At 49.9% G+C, this 23,732-nt stretch overlaps 7 protein-coding genes and 1 non-coding gene across 8 annotated transcripts; 2 read left to right on the top strand and 6 right to left on the bottom strand.

Moving 5' to 3' along the window:
- Nucleotides 1–2,207: 2,207 nt before the first annotated feature.
- VTN00DRAFT_4931 (uncharacterized protein) lies at nucleotides 2,208–4,403 on the top strand (the record flags this gene model as incomplete). Its single annotated transcript, XM_069431408.1, has 9 exons — nucleotides 2,208–2,262; nucleotides 2,320–2,388; nucleotides 2,445–2,548; nucleotides 2,622–2,795; nucleotides 2,850–3,262; nucleotides 3,315–3,363; nucleotides 3,417–3,783; nucleotides 3,836–3,937; nucleotides 4,006–4,403. 9 exons carry the CDS (start codon nucleotides 2,208–2,210, stop codon nucleotides 4,401–4,403), a joined length of 1,731 nt encoding a protein of 576 aa, XP_069290446.1.
- Nucleotides 4,404–5,264: 861 nt separating this feature from the next.
- VTN00DRAFT_4930 (uncharacterized protein) lies at nucleotides 5,265–7,365 on the bottom strand (the record flags this gene model as incomplete). Its single annotated transcript, XM_069431407.1, has 4 exons — nucleotides 5,265–5,279; nucleotides 5,393–5,556; nucleotides 5,630–5,655; nucleotides 7,217–7,365. The coding sequence occupies 4 exons, from the start codon at nucleotides 7,363–7,365 to the stop codon at nucleotides 5,265–5,267; spliced, it is 354 nt and encodes a 117-aa protein (XP_069290445.1).
- A 24-nt stretch (nucleotides 7,366–7,389) lies between these two features.
- Nucleotides 7,390–9,754, bottom strand: VTN00DRAFT_4929 (uncharacterized protein; the record flags this gene model as incomplete). Its single annotated transcript, XM_069431405.1, has 4 exons — nucleotides 7,390–8,733; nucleotides 9,076–9,276; nucleotides 9,404–9,479; nucleotides 9,558–9,754. 4 exons carry the CDS (start codon nucleotides 9,752–9,754, stop codon nucleotides 7,390–7,392), a joined length of 1,818 nt encoding a protein of 605 aa, XP_069290444.1.
- A 413-nt stretch (nucleotides 9,755–10,167) lies between these two features.
- VTN00DRAFT_4928 (uncharacterized protein) lies at nucleotides 10,168–10,833 on the bottom strand (the record flags this gene model as incomplete). The annotated part of the gene is made up of 2 exons (XM_069431404.1): nucleotides 10,168–10,272; nucleotides 10,339–10,833. 2 exons carry the CDS (start codon nucleotides 10,831–10,833, stop codon nucleotides 10,168–10,170), a joined length of 600 nt encoding a protein of 199 aa, XP_069290443.1.
- A 3,730-nt stretch (nucleotides 10,834–14,563) lies between these two features.
- VTN00DRAFT_4927 (uncharacterized protein) lies at nucleotides 14,564–16,399 on the bottom strand (the record flags this gene model as incomplete). Its single annotated transcript, XM_069431403.1, has 7 exons — nucleotides 14,564–14,806; nucleotides 14,886–14,996; nucleotides 15,063–15,401; nucleotides 15,498–15,793; nucleotides 15,886–16,037; nucleotides 16,120–16,261; nucleotides 16,315–16,399. The coding sequence occupies 7 exons, from the start codon at nucleotides 16,397–16,399 to the stop codon at nucleotides 14,564–14,566; spliced, it is 1,368 nt and encodes a 455-aa protein (XP_069290442.1).
- A 1,248-nt stretch (nucleotides 16,400–17,647) lies between these two features.
- VTN00DRAFT_4926 (uncharacterized protein) lies at nucleotides 17,648–19,616 on the bottom strand (the record flags this gene model as incomplete). The annotated part of the gene is made up of 2 exons (XM_069431402.1): nucleotides 17,648–19,242; nucleotides 19,322–19,616. The coding sequence occupies 2 exons, from the start codon at nucleotides 19,614–19,616 to the stop codon at nucleotides 17,648–17,650; spliced, it is 1,890 nt and encodes a 629-aa protein (XP_069290441.1).
- A 1,554-nt stretch (nucleotides 19,617–21,170) lies between these two features.
- VTN00DRAFT_t65 lies at nucleotides 21,171–21,243 on the bottom strand. The gene has a single exon. It is a non-coding gene; the product is annotated as a tRNA-Thr (tRNA).
- Nucleotides 21,244–23,082: 1,839 nt separating this feature from the next.
- On the top strand, nucleotides 23,083–23,625 carry VTN00DRAFT_4925 (uncharacterized protein; the record flags this gene model as incomplete). Its single annotated transcript, XM_069431401.1, has 1 exon — nucleotides 23,083–23,625. The coding sequence occupies one exon, from the start codon at nucleotides 23,083–23,085 to the stop codon at nucleotides 23,623–23,625; it is 543 nt and encodes a 180-aa protein (XP_069290440.1).
- Nucleotides 23,626–23,732: the final 107 nt, after the last annotated feature.

The raw sequence follows: 23,732 nt of genomic DNA, 5'->3' as shown, positions 1-23,732 counted from the left end.
TCCAGAGCTTGAACAGAGGGGGCCCTGGAGGGGGATCTAGACTTATCTATGCAAAAGAATGTTAGGGTAATGTGAGTTGGTGGCTATGTTTAGTGCACCTACGTAATACTCATGCTTATTAGTATAATTTGTTGCTCTTGGGGTCTCTCTCGCTAACTCCGTGACAAGGAATGTGTAAATTCGGAATGCACCAGATCATTAGCCGTTGGACGAAAATAGAATGTTGGGTAGTACGGAGTACTCCGTACAAAATCCGACTTTATACCAATCCTCTGTTCTGCAATGCTATTATTCCTTGTCTACTCAGAAATATACGGGCTACGCAGTGGACCATAGAAAAAGCAGGATTCGAGCTGTGTATCAAGCAGATAGTGCACTTTGTCAGCGTGGCCTATGTTCAGTGCGACATCACCAAAGAAACGTCAGAAATACCAGATAAACGTGAAACGGATGCAGCTTAAAGAATAGCTGTCTGTTGTACTGGAATGATGACTTCGAGGCTGGTCTCAATCTACTGAGTGGCTTAGTATCTCAGTACGTCGATCTGAGAGGCTTAGATATTTTATCTTGATATTGAAGTTAGTACACTGCATTTGCACTTTTTATGGCGATGCATGCAAGCTGGTTGGTGTCTGCATGTCTACATTTCTATAATAGGGGTACCGAACTCACACTAAAACTCGAACTTTCCATTGGGATACCTTAGTATTTAAGAACGATATCTGGTCTCGAGACGACTCAAGAAGTGGAGTACCTGCGCTTCGCAGAGCGAAAGTCGCCATCTCGCGAGCAGGAAAATATGACGAATTTAGTAGAAAATGCACGACAACGCAGCGGTAATCTGACAAGTGATATCGACAGACTCTGCCCAAGAGAACGCGAACGCTTTCCACTCCCTTTTCGGGTCCAGGCCTACAAGGCGCAGCACTGCGTAGATCTGGCGGGGCCGATTATTGGGAGCAGCCGAGCCGGTGGGTTAAGCGCCGCTAATCTGCAGATCGTCGCCCGCCGGTGAGACACATCATCCAAATTTGGCTATACGTTCAGCGCGTTGACGACGCACGTACTCGTACACACTCCTTACGATGGCTGGCAGTTGGCTGCCACCTGTTCACAGTTCACGCTGATCCATCGAGGCTCAGACTTCACCGTTTCAAGGAGGTAACCGAAAAATAAATCCTCACGAATCATGTCAGAATCAGACGGACCGTTGAACCCACGGTCCGCACCTGCGATGCCAGCTACCTCTTTGCGCCGACCAACAACAAAGGGATGACAAGACCCATGCATAAGGGGCGCTAACCAGCTCGTATGGAATGGTCTTTTGGTGTTTCAGCTTCCTGTGTTAGACGCCTTTCGCGCCAAAGACCGAGGTGCTGTGCTCTCGAATAGCCAAAAATGGCTGGATTCGGGCAAGAAGGACTGGAGGCGGAGAGCAACCTGACAGGGCCCTTCGTCCGAAGCAGATCGCTCCAAATGAGATTCATTCCCGTTAAGATTTTTTTTTTGCCCCCGTGGGAGCAGAAGTCGTGCAATCAAGCTTTTCTTATGACATCGGCGATACCCCTGTTCTGACCCGAGCTCTCGGGATCGGTATGGACTATCAGCACGCTATTCTATCATCCCCCCTCAGATCCTTTTCCACGAATTGTCAGCAGCCCCATCACCCCAATTCCTAATGACGTTAGCTAACCAATCTGTCGCTCTTGGAGTTTGGCACTTGTGAACGGCTGCTACCGTTATTGCCCAATGAACGCCCACATATCGAATTCCGCGCCGGTACGCAAGCTTCTGCAAGGGCACAGCTAGGACCCACCAAGGTATCTTGTCGATACGCCCAAGGGGGGGACAATCAGGAGGGACAGAACATATCACTTCATCCTTGCTTACTCCGTAGCATTCCTTTCATTCGTGCCACATACCCCTGCGGGACCCGGCGCAACGAGCTGCAAGTCCAGCCCTTCAACATGTTGGTTCAGTCTTCTGTCACCTCTCCGGCTTTGAGATTCGATGACGTGGTTCCTTAAGGCCTGATTCAATTGACTTAAATCAAGCTCGGCGACAAGCCTTCTTGGCCTCTTGGCGACTACGTCTTATCTCTACCCCGGAATGGGACTTGCTTGATTTGTAACATCATCTCCCTATGCCCCCCTAGGGCTTAATCGTTGGAGCTGCAGTGCCTGGGATCCCGGTTCAGTCGACTCAGGATGTTACGACCAGTTCTCGAAGTGACCAATCTCAATATCGTTCTTTCAGTGCTAGGTACGAGGGATCGTATCCTAGTCAAATGCTGCTCGGACTAACTGATGTTGATCGTAGGTCTTTTTATGCTGATATGCGGATTTGTATCACTCAAGGTCAAGCAACGTTGGTATCTGGGAGAAGTGTGTGAGTAGATATTTTTGCTTCCCATTGAAGCCTACGCATACTGATGGACACAACAGTGCCTGCTTTTGTTCTGGGTATTATAATCGGGCCAGAGGCGGTAAAGTTTATCAATGTGGCTGATTGGGGAGCGGACAAAGATGCACAAAGTGACATCGCATATGTATGTTTCCCTCCGCCTAATCCACCATTCTGCAATCGCGAAAGCACTTGTGAACTGATGTTATGCGCTCTAGGGACTTAGCCGCTTGGTTATCGGAGTTCAACTCGTCAAGGCGGGCTACGAGCTGCCCGGAAAATATCTCAAGCAGCGATTCCTTGAGATGATGATATGCTTGTTGCCAGTGATGATAATTATGTGGCTCGTCACAGCAGCCTGCATCATGCTCTTAATTCCTAATCTTACTTTCGTATGTCACAACAGAGTCGGAAATATGAGATCATTACTGATATCTGCGACACAGCTTTCCTCATTGGTCATCGGGGCTTGTGTAGTATGCATAGATCCCGTCCTATCCCAGGGCATCGCGAAAGGTCCGTTCGCCGACAATTATGTACGCCGGCCCCTCCGTGAATTTATATCCGCGGAAGCGGGAGGCAATGATGGTGTTGGCTTTCCGTTTCTGCTACTTGCAGTTGCGCTCTTGCGGTATGCAGAGACACCAGACAATACGGTTTCCCTGGCGGAGTTCGATCTGGCCAGAGGGGTTCCAGATCTGTTAAGTAGTTCGGATGTGGGAAGGTTCGGGGGTGGCATTGGCACAGCGTTGAAGCACTGGGGTGTAGAAGGCGTGATATATATGGTTTTGATGGGTTTTGGATACGGTGCGCTTGTCGGGTACGGGTGTCGAAAGCTTTTGAACTTCGCTTTGAGGAGGTAAGAGGACGCTCTTGACCAGTCATCAGAGCTGTCTCTGATCTCGACATAGGAAATGGGTCGACAATGAAAGCTTTTTGCTTTTCCCAACAGCCATTGGCGTAAGTAAATTGCATCTCGGACATTGTTGACAGGGCTGACAGATTGGATACAGTTATTCGTCGTTGGAACCTGTGGCTGCGTTGGCTCAGACGAAACCATGGCCTGCTTTATAGCAGGCAACGCGCTGAACTGGGACGGCAAGTATCTTGCCGAGACCGAATTGCGCCATGATTCCTTCAACCCCGGGATCGAGACGCTGCTGAATTTTGGCGCATTCATGTTCCTCGGTGCAGTCATGCCCTGGGGCACATTCCAAATGCCGCAAGAGACTGGAATCACGGTTCTCAGGCTTATAGGCCTAGGCTTCATGATTCTCGCATTCCGTCGTATTCCAGCGGTACTCCTTGCGCACCCACTTCTGAAGAGGGTTTGCCATGATTGGAAGGAGGCTTTGTTTATGGGATATTTTGGGCCTATCGGTAGGTCCCCTCCTTCATTGGGTTATCTCAGCTCATGCTTACCAGCTCTTAGGAATCGGAGCAATTGCCTACGTGGAATTTGCGAAGCGATTGTTCCCTCATCCTGGTACGAGCGACGCGGAGATAAATCATCTAACAGCCGCCTTGACGCCGGGTAAGAAACGATCTCTGCCATACATAATAACCAATGTGGTCCTCTCAGTATCTAACAGTTACCACCAGTCGTCTACTGGCTCGTTTTCTTCTCCATAGTCGTCCACGGCCTTTCCGTCCCCGCCCTAAACGCGCTCTACAAATACTTCAAGGTCCCCAAGATCTACGATTCGCCAGTAGAGATTGTGCTCCTTTCCGAGAACGAACCGCTACCGAACAACAGTACGGCCGATCCGCAGCGGCACTCGGCGATCGTCAACAACCGATTCTCGCGGGCGCCCGGAGATGAGGGACTGGTCGAGCGAAACCACCCCCCACGACTCTCTGTCATGCTGCATCCGGAAGATGCGCAGGCAATACTGCGGCGGAGCGAGGAAGGCTGGACGACGCCTGAACCGCCCAGGACGGGCAGGTCGGGCTCGGTTTGGAAGGAGAATAACATCATCGTGATGAGAGATCTGGTCTAGATCTTTTCCTTTCGTTTCTCCTTTTCTGATTTGTTTGGTTGCCCATATTACATTGATTTTTTTTCGTTAGACTGGGTTATTCAGGAGGTGTGAAAGGCGTACGGCCACTAAATTGGGATAACTGGCGTTGCATGGATACCTGATAGAGGGCATTAATCCCGGAAAATCTGTCGCGCAGACCGCGACTAAAAGCATACTCTTTGTTTCGAAGTCAAATAGAAATACACATAATATTCATTTGTTTCCGGGCCCTTGAAAAACTCCTGAAAGTAACTAGGTCCTGGTCAATGCAGGAGCAAACCATGTCTCATTTCTCTTGGTCGTTCGAGAAAGATCTCATCAAACGCAAATATCGACTATGCTGCGCATCAGAACGGATTACAAGCAATCGATCCCCCAAAAGAAGAACTCTCAATCGTCCCGTCTCGAATCGCCCGATTGACGATCTACAAGTCTACATGAGACAGACTTAACATGAATTGACCCAGGGACTGAAAAAAAAAAATGAAAATCTCAATCTCATCAAGTAAATCGTTATTTAAGCACCTACCCCCCTATCCCCTAAAACCTAGCCGAGTTTCCTATCTTATCTAGTACTGTACTGTGTACCATTCTGTTCAACAATCACACCACACGCCAGCCGCCAACCAGGCCAGATCAAACCTCCCCCCTCCCGTTCAGTCATTCATTCACTTCGTTCGACTCATAATTAATCCGTCGTCAAAGAAAGAAAAAGGAAAGAAAAAAAAAAGGTCATGGATTCCCTCCATCTCCTCTCACACGCACTTTCTCTTTCTGCGAGATGGAATGGGATGGGATCACGGCGATGATAAGATAAGGCTTTTTTTTTCAGGTAGGTATTTAGACGGGGCAGGTCTGTTGCGTAGGAGGAGGAGGGGTGATTTTTGTTAGCTTGGTCTCTTACACAGGGTCGTATGATGGATGAATGCGAATAAGGTATCGAATGTATACGGGTAAAGGATTTATACCTTGCCGCAGGAGTTGCAGGTCTTGGTTTCACCCTGAATGCTGGCACCGCAGGAGGGGCAGGAGGAGTGAGCCATTTTGTGGTTGTTTGGTTTGGTTTGGTGGGGTTGTGTTTGTGTGTGCGGTGTGGTGTGGTTCTTGGAATTTTTTTTTTCTTTTTTCAAATCTGTTGTTAGTTAGTCTTATTCGCAGTGATGTAAAACTCTAAACGGTAGGATATGGATGAGGTGAAAACGTACTCGAGATCGTGGGGGAGTCGTTTGTGCTGTAGACAGGTACAGTTGATAGGAATCAAGAGATAGATGGTGGGCCGGCGGTTCGGTATTTAAAGCCCCCGGCGGTAGAGATAAACAGCCCCTCGGCGATTCGACAAACCCCCGCCTTGTGACACCTTTTCGTGCCCGCCATCATGTGCCCCATAGGGTCAGCACAGCGCGATGCAACCAACCACAGGCGGTGGATTTGCCTTGTCTGCCTTATTATCACTTGTCGATGGCATGATCTACAGTACTGCATGGGCTGTTGCCTCGAATACTTCCTACTTTTGATTGCTCGGAGCACTACCTAGGTACTCTGCAGGAGATAGATGTGTACTGTACAGATCGCCGAGGATATCCGCGCAGTCTGAGGGCCTACCTACCTACCTGAGGTACCTCTCTTCTGTTTCTGCAAGGTGGACGGGCTTGCTTTATCGTACACAGAATAATGACACTTATAGGACGTACATTTCTAATGGAATCGAGCTATGTACCTACCTACCTCTTTATATTCTCCCAACCTGACAATCATTTTTATTTACTTACCCGTCTTTCATTTTCTCCTTCAGAAGCTACCTAACCTGACCTAACCTCACATATCAGCTACAGAAATGCATCAGTACAAGATAGATAGATGGATAGTCGTTGGTTTTACTATCCATGTAACAGGTTTTTTTTACTTCTCCAGATTAAATAAATAAAGTACCTGGGTAGGCATTCGGGGGCGGCTACCCGAACCATGGAAACCAAACACCCAACTCCACACAGATAGAAAAAAAGGTCCCGCCCGTCCCGCACTACATTCACGGGAACAAACAAACAAACAACAAGACTGCTTTGCTTGCCTTTGGGGCTGGGTCAGATCAGGCTTACTACTACTGCCACACTTTTCCTTTTTCTATGTACCTACCTAGGTAGTATTTAGGTACTTATGGTACTGTGTCAGTCTACCATTCCCTAACATAGGAATATTACCATCTATCCATTGATGCCTACTCTTAAGTGCCCTACCTAAGTGCCATAGGCACAGTTCCAGGTACCAGACAGGGAGACAGACAGACAGATAGATAAAAAGGCACATAAAGTGTCCGCAGAGACATGGAATAGCATAGCATAGCAGAGAATAGAATATATAGAACAGAATACTTACTTGACTTTCACTCATCTTCTTGAACGTAAGATGAATAAATAGGAACAAGGCGAATATATATGCAGTCTAAGTAACCCGATTAATTATTATTAAGAAGTACTGGATCACTTTTTTTTCCGTCTATCTGGTCCTTAAATTAGATAGGTATTGTCGGGGGATAAATTCCTTAGAAAGGAAGATTGATTGGGGTGGGAAGTGAATATTGAGTACTACAATACTGTACTTTGTATGAGACATACAATTGTACTGTACGTTACCTCATAGGAAGAGATAGAAGGAGCAGCAGTTAATGTGTATAGTAATGGTCAATGATAATACTACAAATCAGGAACGCAATCTCATGGTTTTTTTATCCAATGAATGCTACTCTCATCGAGAAATGATGCAAGGGTACTCAAAATGGCAACAGAAGAAGCTACAAAAAAGAGATAAGACGTAAAACATCCTCGTTACCATATCGCGAGGGTAAACTAGCCAGGGTACTAATGCTAATACTATGCAAGACACGATGCAATAAAAAAAAAGTACAGTCTAGAACATGACTCCCAAAAAAGCAAAACCCACTCATCACCTATCCGGTGAGATTTTTTATTTACTCGACGACGGGACCAGCCGCGATGACCTCAGGGGTGGCCTGATCAGCGTACTTCTTGAAGTTCTCCTGGAAGAGCTTGGCCAGCTTGGTGACCTCGTCCTCGAACTTGACGGAGGCGGTCCAGCTCTTCTTGGGGTTCAGCAGCTCGCTGGGCACGTTGGGGCAGGACTTGGGCACGTGGAGGTTGAAGACGGGGTAGACCTCGTACTCGGCCTGGGCGAGCTCGCCGCTGTGGATGGCGTCGAGGATGGCACGAGTGTACTTCAGAGGGCAGCGCTTGCCGCCGGTGGTGGCGCCGGCGCCAACCCAGCCGGTGTTGAGCAGCCAAGCGTTGGCCTTGTGCTGGGAGATCTTCTCCGCAAGCATGGTGGCATAGCGCATGGGGTGCAGGGCAAGGAAAGGCTGAGCGAAGCAGGAGGAGAAGGTGGCCTGGGGCTCAGTCACACCGTCCTCAGTGCCAGCCATCTTGGAGGTGTAACCGGAGATGAAGTGGAACATGGTCTGCTCAGTGGTGAGCTTGGAGATTGGTGGGAGAACACCGCGGGCGTCGCAGGTGAGGAGGATGATGTTGGAGGGGTGCTTCTCGGAAAGGCAGGGGATCTTAGCGTTCTCGATGTACTCGATGGGGTAGGCGCAACGAGTGTTCTCGGTGAGGGTGGCATCGTCGTAGTTGACGACACGGGTGGTCGGGTCGAAGACGACGTTCTCCAGAACGGAGCCGAACCGGATAGCGTTGAAAATGTCGGGCTCCTTCTCGGCAGACAGACCGATACACTTGGCGTAGCATCCTCCCTCAATGTTGAAGACACCACGGTCGGTCCAGCAGTGCTCGTCGTCACCGATCAGGCGACGCTTGGGGTCGGCAGAGAGGGTGGTCTTGCCGGTTCCGGACAGACCGAAGAAGACGGTAACGTCGCCGTTCTCACCCTCGTTGGCAGAGGAGTGGAGGGTCAGGACGTTGTGCTTGATGGGCATCTCGTAGAACAGGACGGTGAAGACACCCTTCTTCATCTCACCGGCGTACTCGGTACCGAGGATGACCATCTCCTTCTCGGCGAAGTTGATGGCGACGGAGGTGGCCGAGGTCATACCCTCAGTGAAGCGGTTGGCCGGGAAGGAACCGGCGTTGTAGATGACATAGTCGGGGTGGAAGTGCTCCAGCTCCTCCCGAGTGGGACGGATGAGCATGTTGCGCATGAAGAGCGCATGGTAGGCACGGGCGCAGACGACACGGACCTTGATGCGGTATCTCTCGTCCCAGCCGGCGAAACCGTCGACGACGTAGATGCGGTTGCGGGTGTTCAGGTAGTCGACGGCACGCTCGCGGTTGATGCGCCAGACCTGGAAGGCGGTGTCAGCGTCTGATGATGTCATAGCACGTGACCTCGGGGAGGACGGAATGCGGGGGAGCGGCGGCGATCCGCCCCGGAAGAAGGGAAAACGGGGTGGCCGAGGCAACAGAAAAAGAACCGGGAAGAGAAGAAGATAGATGAGGCATATTTGGGATCATGCAGCAAACGTGTCGGAATGGGGGGCATCTTTGGCAGCTGGAAAAGTGCTGCCAAAAAAAGCTTGTCGAGCGTGGGATATGCAAGGGACTCCGGGGCTGCAGGTGGAGCTCCTGCAGGAAAGTGGAAATCGGGAAAGACATCGAAATCGCGCTGCAACCAGCTGCATACATACCTCCTGAGACATAGGCCTGTTAACAGGTCCCCACCAGACCTCGTTCTCGGAAGAAGGCTCCTTGACAATACGCTTGTCGGATGGCGAACGGCCGGTCTTAGCACCCGAGTAAGCGGTCAGGGCGCCGCTGGATGTGATGGCAGTTCCGGTCTCGTAGACGAGAGCATCTTCGTAGAGGGCAGCAACCGAGGGGTTGGCAATCTGTAGACAAGAACTCGAGTCAGCATGATGCGCAGGGAGAAAAGATGTCACGAGTTTGGAGAGGACCAAAAGGGCCGCAGCATCATGCCTAGCCCACAATGGCTGCTCACGCGACAGGGGTCCTTACAATAGCAACACGGTCGTAGTCGATGTGCGCGGTCTCGTGAAGCTCCTCCTCAAGCTCGGTGTGTCCCTTGCCAGGCCTGGAGATGTCTTGTCAGCCACGGTTGCTCCGGACAATAGCATACAGAAGACGGCGAGGTAGGAAAGGGGCGGCTTACTGGACACCACCAGGGTGCAGGGCAGTACGGTTAACAGAAGTCGCAACCATATTTCTCAGCGAAGACGAGTGATAGTTGTTGTTTCTTTGCTTTGCGATTTGTTGTTGGACGAAATCTGAGTGAAGAGGACTGGGAGAAGCTGGGCGAAGAGGGGGTATATGACTGCTGGAAGCAGGAGACTCAGCGGCGGGATTCATGGCTCTGATGATAGCAGGGAAGACGATTAGCGTTCAATTCCCATGTGCTTTCTCCACAGTTCCACGGAAGATGTCGGGCTATACGGCCGGGCTGACTGAGGCTGTGGCTACCGTGGACGATGGGGATGGGATGCCGTGAACGCGCGCCCGAGATGACCCGAGACAGAGACGTCGGCACGAATTAGAGACGGAACGCCGCCAGCGGAGAGGGACCACCAGGCGGAAGCAAACGATGTGGGCGGAAATGGGCTGGGCGGTAAAAGTGACACTTGAAGATCGCTATGGAGACGTTGGCCGGGGAGCTATGGTCAGAAGCGTCTTGCTGCTGATGTCTACGGAGTACAGGGAAACTTCGGGAGAAACATGATTTTATAAGCACCGCTGTATCACTTTCTCCTAAGCCGTTTTCGACTTTACTTGCGCTCTGCTGGCAGGCACGTGGGCGTCAGGCCAGCCAGCGCGGCCGGTTTTGTACAAGCAGCAAAGACATACGGGATGATGATCTCACGAGCTGCCAGCTATCACATCATGTTGGCAATGTTTAGAGTTTGGCACGGCCAACGTTCCAGTCGTCTTGCAGTGACCTCATCCTCGCCCGGCAAACTAAGAGCTGCACCCTGCAGAGCGTCGGTACGAAAGCCGCTTGGCGCGCAGAGGTTGGAGAAAACTCGGGGAACCGCTTTGTCACCAGGCCTGCAACTGGCAAAGCGCAGCCGCAGCTCTCCACCGCCGCAACTTGCGGAGAGCCTCTGCCCGCCGGGCCTTTTGTCATAGTGCCAGTCCAGACCCCGGTTCCAGGCGATCCTCCCCAGAGCCAGGCCACTCGCGGCTAAGCCTTTTGTCCGCCTGACCGTTCGCCACCGCTCGTCATGGACGTCTCTCCAGGTCCTGCTCCAGCTGCCCCGGAATATCCACAGAAAGAAGATCGGGGTGACGCTGGAGTACAACAACGCAGGACGGAGCGCTGGGCGACGTGCAGCAAAAACACCTGCAATATTTCTCTTCCACCTCACCTGCCCGACCCACTGTGGGATATTACAGATGCCAGAATTCTTCAGCTTCGTAGCTGCGTTCAGCATGTAACACGTCATAGAAAAGGAGCAAACCGTGCCGACTAGGCACGCCCCGGGAGTCGGGACGGGTCGACAAACGCATAGTTTCCCGACACTATGTCGGGAAGAACACACGGCCTTCCCCTTTGAGAGGCCCCCTAGCCGTGAGGATGAACAAGCGCAGAGAATTCTCATACATTGTTGAACTTTACTGGCCCCGTGACACAGGACAACTACGTAGGACCGTATACGTATGCAGGGCCACAACTCCTTTTTTTTTTCCAACAATCCGGAAGCGCTATTTACAGCCTTTTTTTAGATGCGATCCATTTCTGAGACCAACCGCTGGTTTTTCTCGTCTCGTGACTCTCCGGAATGTATAGTGGTAGACACTTCGTCAGCCACTTTTGATGGTGGTGTACGCCCCGACGGGTAACCGAGAGCCGCGGGCGGCAGCCAACCTCCTTTCGTCCTAAGCTCCCGCCGCGGACCTATCCCACTGTCTGCCTCCCAGGCATTCTGGACTGGACAGCCAAAAAGATTGGCGAGGATACGCAGCAGAATGCTAGCAGACGGTCCCCGGCCCTGTTATTCGCTCCTCACTTCTGGCCCACGCGACCGGGCTCGGTTCCTGTCAGGCGCGTCCCTGCCGACGGGTATTCCTAGCCGTCGCCTTCTCTAGACCCCGGCGGATGAGGCATTTTTCCCGAATCGAAACATCTGGGGTTGCTCCAGGCCTACGGCTAGCCAGATTCCAGTATCACATTCTCCGTCTATATGCGCACAAGCCCTCCTTTCTAGAGTTTCGTCACCCCCTTTCCCCTTGCTTGCAAAGACATCGGTAACCGATTCCTGGATCACCCGGGCCCGGTTCAGCTGCTTATGTCACCCATTCCGAGATGCTTACCCACACCTGTGTCTCAACTGGGGCTGTTCCTACATTCCCCGATGTCGTGGGTACTTCTGTGTCGCTATGGCACGCTAGGTTCTCGCGGCTTTCCGATTTCCCTCCGTGAATTCTCTTCCGAGGATTCTGGCGAACAGGGGTATCTCAAATAATATCGCAGTTCGCGGACCTTCTAGGTTCTATCTCTTCTGCTCTCGTCGCTTGATATCTCTCGATTTCTTCGATGAGCTTTGGTTGGCAACCTGAGTGTGGCAATGCGCCTCCCCGTTCCTGGACATAAGGTGGTTCCTGTGTGAGCATTCTGCGGGCGTACTCTGCTAGCGGTGAACAATGGCTTTCTATAGCTGTTGTCTCTGCCTCGAAAGGGACTGACTTCATCAACCCCGCCATCCTTTTCCTATCTTGGATGGCCGGGAAAACCCCGTATCGGCATATCTCTGACCCACCCCACGTTCGTCCTGACGTGGGGTATATCGCTCTCCATCAACGGCCAGCGATAACAGCCAGTAGGTATGCCGTTGGCATACTACCACGTTCACAGCACACTTCGGCTCCCGCGGGAGGACGGGAAATAATACAGCCCGCATATGGCGGTTCCCGGAACCTGCTTCTTGTCGGGTTGCCTGATCAGGCGACAAGGCCTTCCAAGGCACGGAAGCATGCACGCGCACGCGACGCTGCATGTCACTTTCTTGGCCCTCGTGTCCGATATGGCTTGCGCAGGGATAAGGCGGCGGCACGTCGGTCGAATTATTTTAGACACCTACCTGCCTGTCTGTCTGCGCAGCAGTGCGGAGATGGAAAAGAAGGATAGACATCGTCCCAAGTGTTCCCAAGACCCGCGAAATATCAGTGCCATGATCTATCTCAAGCCACACACCGTCTGAACTTCCCGCCGGTGATGCTATTTCTAGCCTCTCTCTGCCCACTACGGTTGATTTAGCACATTATCTCCTGGATCCAGACCTTCAAACGCCGTCAGAGTCTTAGCTACCAATCTAGGAAGCTAGTTGCTGACCGTAGCAGACGATTTACGGAAACGATCGACCGTCCATAAGGCAGGGATAAAAATAAACCACCCTCCGTTTTTCTGGGGATGCCCCTCCGTGGAATTTCCCCAGGATCAGGAACGAATCAAGATTTCAGCTCTATACGCCGTCCGGACGCAGGTCATTCGTCCCACGAGCCATACTACGGAGCAGTGTACTCCGTACTAGCGGAGGACGTGCCATGCTACGCCTTGGCATTTTGGCGGAGGCGTCGGAAGCCGTATGTCTCCGGGGCCCCCGGTGAGCCCGGGAGCCTGGTCAGAGGGTTTCCCCCTCTTTCCTGTATACGGAGTGCCTAGCCCCGTTTTCTGTTCTGCCCTATGTATGTGCTCCACACGAGAAGAATGGTATACATGGAGCACAGAGCAACCTTGGCATATTATCTACGGTATGAATGACAAGAGACAACACAACAACTGCAACAGAACGAAGAAATCAATCAACATCATCAGCACCCGGAAATACTTTGAGTACCTATAGGCCTTGCATCATCCGTAACCCGAAATCCATCTCAAGAACAGAGGATCCAAGCGCGTGGATTGACCTCGTGGGTGCTGCTCCTAGCTAGCTAGCTAGCTAGCTGCCACACTACCGAGAAGCCGACCCGAGCACGTCATGTGGGATGGGGCCCCGCAAGCCCCAGAGGAAAATCCGGAGAGGGGATCCCCAGAAATAGCCTTCTAGCCTCTAGGTAGCTTCGCTGAGGTCACGTTGGACGTGAGCTAACTTGGTTCCATGACTCTCAGCACCTCGTGTGGCGGTGAGTCAGCGGTTTACAGTAGTCTAGGTTCAGCGTAGCTGAATTCGATGGTGAATATATATATATATCTTTTATGGTTGTCTATACGTGTGTACCCGATCCCAAGTGACCAACTGAATGGATTTCCGTGACTAGAAAATCTGGAATATATTTAATCGATTTAATCTGATATAATCTTTGCGTGGGTATTGTTACGCAGACAAGGTATATTATGTTGCATAAATATCGATCTATCCAAAATTCCATCTGGGACTGACGGACGGGCAAGGAGGCAGGTAAACAGGCAGGCAGGGTGGGAGAGGGAGGGAACATCCAACAGTAGGCAGAGCGACAATATATCTAAATAGGTAATATAAATCCGATAGATAAGTTATGACATATAGTATATAATTTATACATGACACAAACATTTTCATTCCTGAAATCGAATGGGATAGAATAGAACAAAATATTCTAAAAATCGGATTACGTTCCAAGGAAGAAGGAAAAGAAATCCACCTGAGGAAGAAGAAGAAGAAGAAGAAGAAGAGGAAGAAGAAAGGCAAAGGAACCTCATCGGTGTATGTACATATCCGTAGCTTTATTTGTATGTACAATCTATCTATCTTAGGACTTGAACCAGTTTGATTGACACCAAGTTGGGTAGACAAGTATATATATTAGACAACGCTCGTGAGTGTCCATCTTCCATCTGTCCATTCCATCTGTATTTATCCCATCGATCCTTAGCCCTTGGAAGAGTGAGGATATATATATATATATATATCATGTGTCCTTTGTCGGAGAATAATCAGGCGTAAAGTCATAGGTAAGTGCATAAATACATAGACAGGACAGAATAGTACAGCCGATAGGCGAGCAAAAGAAAAGAAAAAAAGTCCAATTCCGCGTGTCAAGCCACGACATTATATGTGTTAAACTGAGTTGGCAACCGGCTCGTTGTATAGTATCCTATCCAAGCATTAAGCATTTTCCATCTTGCATCACAGTATATATAAAAAATCAACAACCAAATAGATAAATAGAAATCTTATCCAATCCCTATGTATTAGATTTCGATTTCCGTTTCTGACCTCCACCAGCTCTACCGACTCTCAAAGCTCTCTTCACCGCCCCCGTCACCACCTCCGAGTAGTGCCACATCAACCAGATCCCCAGCGTCGCCATCGTCAGCGGGATCGTGATTATCCAGTAGATCCAGAAGTTCTTGGACATGGAGAGGCCGTCGATGTAGGAGTCGTTACTGTCGGAGTTGAAGTTGAAGAAGTTCATGCCGAAGAGGCTCTGCGGATCATCGAGTCATGAATCAGTGGGTGTCGAGGATGGGTAGAATAGAAGTATATTAAGTAGATAGGGTACTCACCGAAACAAACGTTCCAGGAAGATACACCAGACTCACGATCGCGACCGTCTTCATCATGGCGTTATCGCTCTGCGCGTTCTCTCCATTCCGTTGGGAGACGATGTTGAATGCCTGTTTTTTGTCACCTACTGTGTCAGCGACAATGTTGCAGCGCATATACGGTAGATGTATACCGACCAGATTAATCTCGTTCTGCAGCCTCTCGTTCAAGGAATCTGAACGAGCCTTCAAGCCGTTCAAGTCTTTCGAGGCCGAGTACAGCTGCCACTGGACGCACTTGAAGGAGCGGGACTCTTTGCTGCAGATGCTCGTGCGTTCGTTACTATTCGGCGTGGTATCTCCTGGCGTCGTCATGCTCTCCGAGGCATCACCATTCAGCATGTCATGTCCGTACATAATGCACTCGACGGTATCTTTGGCAACGTCTAGCGTCTCGTTGCAGTGGATGATGTGCCTCGCGATGTCGTGGAGACGGGGGAAGTCGTGCTGGAAGAAGCCGCTGTTGGAGCTGCGACCCTATACATTGTATTTTAAGTGTATATTTTCCTCCAATCTTAGATAATGTAATGTAACGGTCAAAAGGAAGGAATGTTTGTCCGCTTAGATACTCACCTTTTCCACACCACGCACCAGATCCCGAAGCGACCAGATGGAATGGTCATACAGGTGCTTGATCTCATCCGCCAAAGTGGCGTGCCACGCGTACGGATCTTTCTGATTGATGGACCGCAGGCGAGCCTGCAGTCGGTCCTTGAACTCCAGCTCTTCGGGACAGTCTAAAAAGAGAGCCAGTTGGATGTTACAGTTCTTCGAGTCCCATCGGATGAATAATGTGACTTGCATCCAGTAGTACTTGATGTCGGGGGTTTGGGGGTCAACCTGCTTGATTTTGAAGCAGCTCCATGTATCTGTTTGAGTTAACAAATAAATGAATTGAGTAAGTGAACTGAATCATGGCTTAAGGTTATTTTTAAATTGGGTAGGTTAGGAAAGTACCGACCAACAAGATCTTGTTTGGCATCCTCGTAGTATCGGCATCCAAAACAGCCATTCAGGTCCTTTTCCACCAAATGCCAGAATTCCGCGGGAAAGAAATCTCTATATTGCGGCGACTCTTGTATCCAGTTCTTCATTCCGTCCGCAGTTCCAAATCTTTAACGTTTCACCGCAACCCGTGACATTTAGCAAAAAGACAATGGCGAGACGAAGCATAGAGAATGCAATAAATCCTTACAGAACTTTGTGCTGGAAACTATCCGATGTCTGACTCTGTCTATTCGTGTCTGAATCATTGAGACTTGTCGTCGTCGAGGCCGTCCTTAGCTGAAGTTCGATATCCAAGCTCGACTTGCGATTGCGATATTCACGGGTTTCTTCTACGTGCAAAAGTGAGAATCAAGATCCCCTTTCCTCTATCAAAATAACTTACCGTCTTCCTCGAATACTTCCACGGTGTGGATTTTGGGGGCATCCTTTTCTGATACGGCCGATTCAACGTCTGGACCGAAAGTCATCTTCTTACCCCGCACCAGGGGGTTGGTATTTCCAGTCTAGATCTTTGAATAAGGAAGCAGTTGTTATATATATATATATATATACTGTGGTGAATATAATGACTTTATTAGATGGAAGTTGGTGCTTTATCCATCTACCCTGAGTGCGATGTTTTGAAAACACAGAGAGTTTGCGGCTATGTTCGTAGCGCGACAGAGGTAAAAACCTGTCTAGCTGTGATTAGGTAGATTATCAGCCAGTTCACAACGCATGCAGCTGCAGGCTTGTCCATCAACTAAGCGATTTGCGAACGAGCTAAGGGATGATCCACCTCTTGTAACCTCCCTAAGCGCCGAGGCAGCAACACTTGAGCCTCTTAAGGCAGAAATCAAACTATGCGCATTAAAAACTGGGTCCTTGATGATTATGAATGCCAGATGCGATTGATAGGCTACTAGGTCTCCCGCAAAATCCTCAGTGGCTGGCGTGACGTTTGAAGCTCAAAGCGGTTTGAGGTTCGTGAGAGGTGCGGCGGCATTGTGCTAGATGCACGGCCCCATTTTTGCCATCCTGCACAGCCCTGCTAGAGAGCCTCACCCTTTAGTTCCAGGGTTGCACTAACTCGATATAATACGGAGTAAGGCTGCTTTTTCATGTTGCAAATACTTCATGCCTGCGTAGTTCTGCGGGATTTTGAGACATAGAGGCGACGGCCAGTACGCGGCTCATCCAAGGTCAGTCTAATAGCGATGTAGAATCTGGCTAGTCAACATTTAAATCTCAAGAGACAGCTAAAATCAGAATTGTGCCGATTTCCAAAAAAGTATCTTTATAATAACATCAGATTATCTTTCCATGTACGCAAAATAGCAGTGGCTCTCCATAATTTCAAACGACGATCTAGATCGTCATAGTATTGTTGAGTATCCTTAACAGCGACCTTATGTTCTCTCTGAGCCTCATACAAAATCTTCTAACTCCCAAGAACTTTGGGATTTTATCTCATCTCTGTGTTGGAGCTGATTCTATATTGCCACTTCATTACTCTCCTTGTTCGTCGCACAGGCATTGGCATTGACGCTAGAAACAGAGTCCCGGAGTACTCGATGCGCTTTCTGATTGTGGTTGAACGAAGCAACGTTTATCGGAGTGCCGTGACGCTTCCTCGTGATCGCATCAACGTGAATCGGATCCAGTTCCGCATGAACCCGGAGGAGATTGGATAGGTCCTTGTCATCAAGCATATAAAATAGACTCGCGTCAGCACGTTATCTGTTGATTTCGTGCCGCTTGAAGAGGTTTTGGAGAGTAGTCAAAATTGTGAGTCCGGAGTCCGCGTCATCACCAAGATAAAAGCTTTCGAGGAGGCGTTTCTGTGAAATTCCGTGGCTTTCTGCGATATCGCTGTGATGGAGCATATTATGCACTGCGTATTCAAGGAACGGGAATTGTTCGCACAGCGATTGTCGTAGACTTCGAGCCTCGGAGGATGCGCGCGGTAACGGTACTTTGAGGGGTACATGTTGGGATATATCGATGTTTTTGATATAGTTATGACAGCACTGCTTTAGCCGTTCGTGACTTGAGCCAGCAATGTTCTCCTCCAGATCGGATGTAAACTTGACCAGGCCATCTCTCAGTAGAAAGTCCCGCACCGATTCGTGAATAAATTTAACGGTCCGGTCTTTGCCTTTCGTTGGCTCTGTCAGGCCCCTTGAGCAGCTTAGGATGAACCTTTCCATATCCTCTTCGGTAATTTCATCCTGATTCCACTCTGTCAGCTCGGTTGGATCAAGCCCAGATCTAATGGCGAAGTAGAGCTCTGCCATTCTCAGAGGTCTTTGAGAGTATAGCATCCACTGCAGACAGAGAACCAGCTCCTCTTTGTTTTGATCGTTCCCTGTTAAAATATTGGTAAATAGATGATTCAATTCATCTGGGATCTCCCTGGGGCGCCTTCGAAGTGTGTGCATCTGACCGTGATCGTAAGCTTTGTTCAGCATCTGGACAACAAGCACAACCCATAGAAATACTCCTGACGCCCTGCTGAGTATTTCTGCCTTGATTTCATCGATCCGCTTGCCATGTCCTGATTTCAGCTTACTGTTCACATATTTCTCAATATCCTGGTGGTGACCCGGCTGATCTTCCATGTTGAGCTGTACGCATTTCTCCATGCTGATGTGCGGGTAGTGGCGACTTGACAAGCAGATATTTAGTCGGATTCCAGACGCAACTGCAACACCTCCTAGCTCCTCGAGGAAGTCAACCATATCTCGCACTTGATCCTCATCGCATTCGTCTAGGGCATCGATGAAGCAACATATATGATGCCCTCCTAGGCTCTTAATAGTGGAAACGAGAATGTCCTTGAGCTCCTCAATGTCCCACTCATAACGATCGCTATTTTCTTGCTGTGTAGATGAATCAAACTGATTTTGGGCTTCTGGAATTTCCGTCAAAAGCTGGAACAACAGCGAGCGATACATCCCCATCGTGGATTTCTCAAGAATCTCGCCCTTTGCGTTGAAGAAGAACGAGATCACAGTGGCGCCTCTCATTTCATCCCTTGCATGCATAAGAGCATGCTTCATCATTGTGGACTTCCCGGTCCCGGGTTTACCCTTTATCCATAAGAAACCATTATGCTCGAGCGTCTTGCTAGGGTTGAGCCAGTCCCTATATTCAGACTGCTCAAGCAGCCACATGCACGTGGTGCCATAAGCCTTTTTAATGCTTTGTAGACGAGCATTCATCCGCGAAAACTCCAAAGAGTCCAGGTAACTTTGTAGTTGTCCTGAAGTGATCGGTCGATTGAGATGTGCTGGCTCTTCGAATGGTGACCCGAGTGGTAGGTTTACACCTGTGGCAAAGTAAATATACTTTCCTTGGTATAATGTAAAGACTACAAGTGGTGACGATGCCTCGGGAAGATTACTTACTTTGACCTGACCCTGGGAGAGCTTCATCCAGGACAACCCATTGTTCCAAGAATGCCTTCATGCAAGCGGCAGCAGTTGCCGCTGCATACTTCTGCCAGTCCTTGTTCTTATGGCTATCCGCATAATCGCACACTCCTTTGATTACAACGCAAGGGAAATTATCCCAGACTCCGGCACCTTCCATCTCGAAAGCAATGACTCCTTCTCTAGCAGCAATTTCGTCGCGGTCTTGGCCTGATCGCGCAACGGCATCTCCTGATGCAATAAGGCCAAAGTGTACAGCTGGATTAGGCATTTCTTGATTTTCCAAAGCTGCAATATGCCGGCGGCGAGGTAGTAGCATATTTTTATCGCATTTAAGCTGGTCACATGTGGATTTTAAAGCCCCGTGGCAAACAGGATCTCTCCCCTGCCTGCAATTGCTGCAAAGCTCGCATGTTGTTAACTCCTGATGCTTGTGACGATAGGACGAGTCGAATAACTTATCCCTATCTATGCCTGGGTAAGTTGTGCAGGGATTGTCACGGAAAACTTCGAGGTGATGAAGCATCCTGTCTTGTAATCGCTTTTGACCCTTCGTCGCCTTCAGCTTAGCCAAAAAGGATCGAATGTCTGCGTTCAGTCGACTGAAATTGTCTCTTATATCATCCTTTCTGAAGAATTTACCCAGAAAGCGCCGTCCGAAGTCATATTGGACAATGCCCTCGCTGATGACGACATCACCGAGAATGATTTCTTTTTCCACCTGTCCCTCTTTCACGAAAGGCACGCCTCCGCAGATGCCAACGACAAGAGCAAGCTGTATTCTTTGATAACTGGACCTCAAACTCGATGCCACGCTTGCTGCAATCCCTTTTCCCATACCCGGCATATGTGCCAGTACCACATCGTGACCGCCTACCCGGCCCGTCGTGTATGCGTTGGGGTCTCCAGCAGCTTTACCGTAATTGATTCCATATTCATCCCAGCATATGTCAAATAGAGCCTGGACGGCACTGGCCTCCAGCGGCAGGGCGCAGATAATAGCGATTCTGAAGTCCTCGCGATGCGTTGGTCTTGGGAGGCTGTTGTTTTTCGTCATGGAAATTCGATCGTTCGTAATGCTGCTCTGAAAAGGCGATAAGAAGAGTTTCTACGAGGAGAAACAATAGCACATCGACACGACATTTTCATATATATATATATATAAGTACGAAAACTCGCCCCGAGCCTCGCATTCCTCTGAGTTGGAGTCGTTTCATGATGCGACAGATCATCAACCAGGCTGCACCTCATCATCCAATCGTCAACCCAACGTTAGCGCCTGACCTAAATTAGAAGCTAGGAACACGTCCATACGTCTACAGAGCACGATGCAGCGGCAAAAAAGGTCTCACTCGCTCCTATCCGCTGCACACAAGCTGCGTTGTTTGCGAGTATCTTTTCAAGCAAGTCCGCTTGACGCGGCATCGGGGAAAGAGGGACCAATGCGGAAATAGCGAGCGACCCGCACCTTTCCCTCTAGCAGTTGCGGCTGGAAGCGAAGTCAACACGAGTCTTTAAGTAGAGTAGAAAAGAATAATAAAAATCATATTGTGTTGGAGTATAAGATAGCAAGCTTGGATTAGCTGAACTGATGGTGCCGCCTTTTGGTTCAACAAATTGTATATATACCTAGGTATTCAGGGCAGGTGGAAAAATAAATATCTAAACCGATATTGCCAGTTCAACTTTACATCAAATTATCTCATGCATGATCTATTCAATTATTTTCAATTCACCAAAATAACGACCGAAACGATAAAGTAAAATAAGAAAGGTCCCTTGCGGAAGGGGCTAGTGACCCACATGCCGCAAGGGGGTGCGGTGCTGCTCACACGCGGATTCGAACCGCGGACCTCATGATTACTAGTCATGCGCTCTACCAACTGAGCCATGCGAGCTAGTTGTTGATATTGAGCAACAAAGAGAATCTTTTCACCCCGGAACACGGAGATATCAGTTCGGATGTTTCGGGGCTCTGGACTGCTAGTTATGCCAGAATCGCGGGAAGGGCAGATCTACTGTACCAGTCGAATGTCAGGGCCAATAGAGAGAAAAGGTCATGTGATTAAAAAAATGAACTTATATACCGAGGATAAGAGAACTAGTATACCAGTTACACAGAGTATGAGTGAACTGAACTTGCCAGCGCTCAGAACTGGCCCAAACCCAGTGGACATGGCTAGGAGGCAAACAAGCAATGAGACGGCTATATACCCCATACGCATGGAGAGAAGGCACGTAGTTGCGGGCGCAAGAAGGTATGGACTACCGAGGAGTAAGATTGAACTAGCTTCTAGTGTTCGAATGAATGATCAGGCACTGAGAAGAAGTGAATAGGCACGGAAAACAGAGTCAGAATATCCATAAAGAAGAAAGGCGGAAGTGAATTGCTTTGTACAGTATAGTATACATTTTACTGTACCGAGTAAGTATCTATCTCGTACACGTAGCGCAGCAGTTTGTTGCGAGTTGTGTTAAACGGGCAGATCAGAGCCTCTTTCTTTTCGTTCTGCTTTAATAGCGGAAATGAACAATGAGAAAGCGAGCAGTGTCGGTTCCCACTGGGTATTTCATCCGGTTATCCTCATTAGTTGATCACTTCAGCCCGTTCCTAGTTTGATCAGCAGAAAAAGTTCGTGCAGTCATGTGTGACTCGCTTAGGGTCAATCCTAACTATATGACCTGAAATGGACAGAGTTGAAAATGGGACGGTTGGCCGCTGCAGGTAAGAAAATAGGTGGGCAGAGTAGCGCATCCTTGAATAACATAGGGAATGCGATTATCTCAGTAAAATGTCTATGTGCTCTTTGTCCTCTTAAAGGAGAAAGAGTAGAAGACGTTCGCAGGGTACGTACTCCACATGGACCGCTACGTAGGTTATTGCCATAGTAGAACGGCGTGGTGTTATCTGGACCAGTCAGAACACTATAGACGAGAGTCGTAATGTGTAAGCAGAAGCACGAGCAACAGACATTGGCGGAGCCAACTTCCTGAACCATTCAAAGAAAGTCAACGCAAGCATCGGATCAGCTGGGGCTCCGCAATCTGCAGTTTCTCTATGCAACCTGCTCGCATCACCTCTCGCGCGCTCACCGCCAGGGATTTCGAGGTGACCACAGGCTACAGTGTTACTCGATGAACACCAAGCCGCTGCTACACTGCAACCTGGAGTCTTCCGTTCCTCCAGTGCCCAGGCTGCTGTCTTCGGGCCGTTTGTATCTTTCTGGCCCTTTGCTCCGTCAATTCGTACCGCGCCCCGGATCTTGCTGGAGACGGGATATTCCTCCCAGAGCTACTAGCGCAGCGGCTGAGCCTCTGCGCAGTAGTACGCGGTAAGGGCAGGAATGGAGGCTTCAACCAAGGGCTGAGAGGAAAAGGGAGGCTGCCGGCTCCCGTAGAGAGTGTTGCTGCTTAGCATTTTTGATATTTCCGCCGGAGCGCCTTGAATTATGTGGTGTTAGACGCTTTCCGCAGGAACAAGTCCGCGGGACGGAGGGGTGGGCAGGCTCTAGAGCAGCACCTCGGATGCAGTCATGCAATGTCCGCCCCGGCGCCGCAGGACGGATGTGGATAAATTCAGGACCAGCAGACTGCCAAAAACATCGGCTTCTTGTTCAGCTCTTCCGCTGCAAAGGGCGGTCAACTCGGCTCATGAAGCTTGTTGTTGAGCAGGGCTGCGGAAGAATGTTATTCAGCTGGTCGGGATCCGCGGTCTGCCGCTCGGGGGGCCTGCGCCGATGCCGAACATCCTGTCCCGGTTCCGGTTCAGCCAGGCGGGAGCGGCCCTGTCAGGCCTCCGCGGAGGATCTCGACGTATGCAGCAACTTCCTTATCTCGAATTTCTGTCTGCCTATTTCATTATGTGTTTGATGCCAAGCCGCGGTCTGTTGGATGGAGTCCGGGGATCTGAGCTCCGGCTTCCCCATGTAAGAAGCGCGTACGGGGTATGGCGTAAGATGGCAGGAGAGCCTTATACCTCGGATGAAGCCGGACGGAAGGATGAGTCCAGGCGCGCCCGTATCAAGGTATCCAGACGATATCCCGACACCATCAGCCGGAGCGGATGTGCCCAGGCGGCCGAGGAAATAACATCGAGCCCCTTTTCTTCAAGCCGGTACTTCGCTGGCGTCGATATAACGGCGTGCGAGGACGGGAGTCTTAGATTCTCCCGTGGAGGGCGGCGGCAAAGATCCGGAGACAAGGGAGTCGCGGTTTCCGGCCGGTTACCGTGCGCGCCCCGGAGAGGGAAAGCGCGGGGGAGGCAGCACGAGATGGGCTAGGCGCGGTCTAGGTCACGGGGCGGGCGTACCTAGGTTGGGGTTAGGCAGCCCCGCCCAGACATGACGTGGGTGCATGGAGCATGGAGCAGTGGGGATCTTCTAGAATC

The sequence above is a fragment of the Thermoascus crustaceus genome, assembly GCF_041956765.1.
Source record: "Thermoascus crustaceus strain CBS 181.67 unplaced genomic scaffold VTN00scaffold_2, whole genome shotgun sequence".
In the NCBI taxonomy this organism is placed as follows: domain Eukaryota; kingdom Fungi; phylum Ascomycota; class Eurotiomycetes; order Eurotiales; family Thermoascaceae; genus Thermoascus; species Thermoascus crustaceus.
This window is presented reverse-complemented; position numbering and strand designations above follow the sequence as displayed.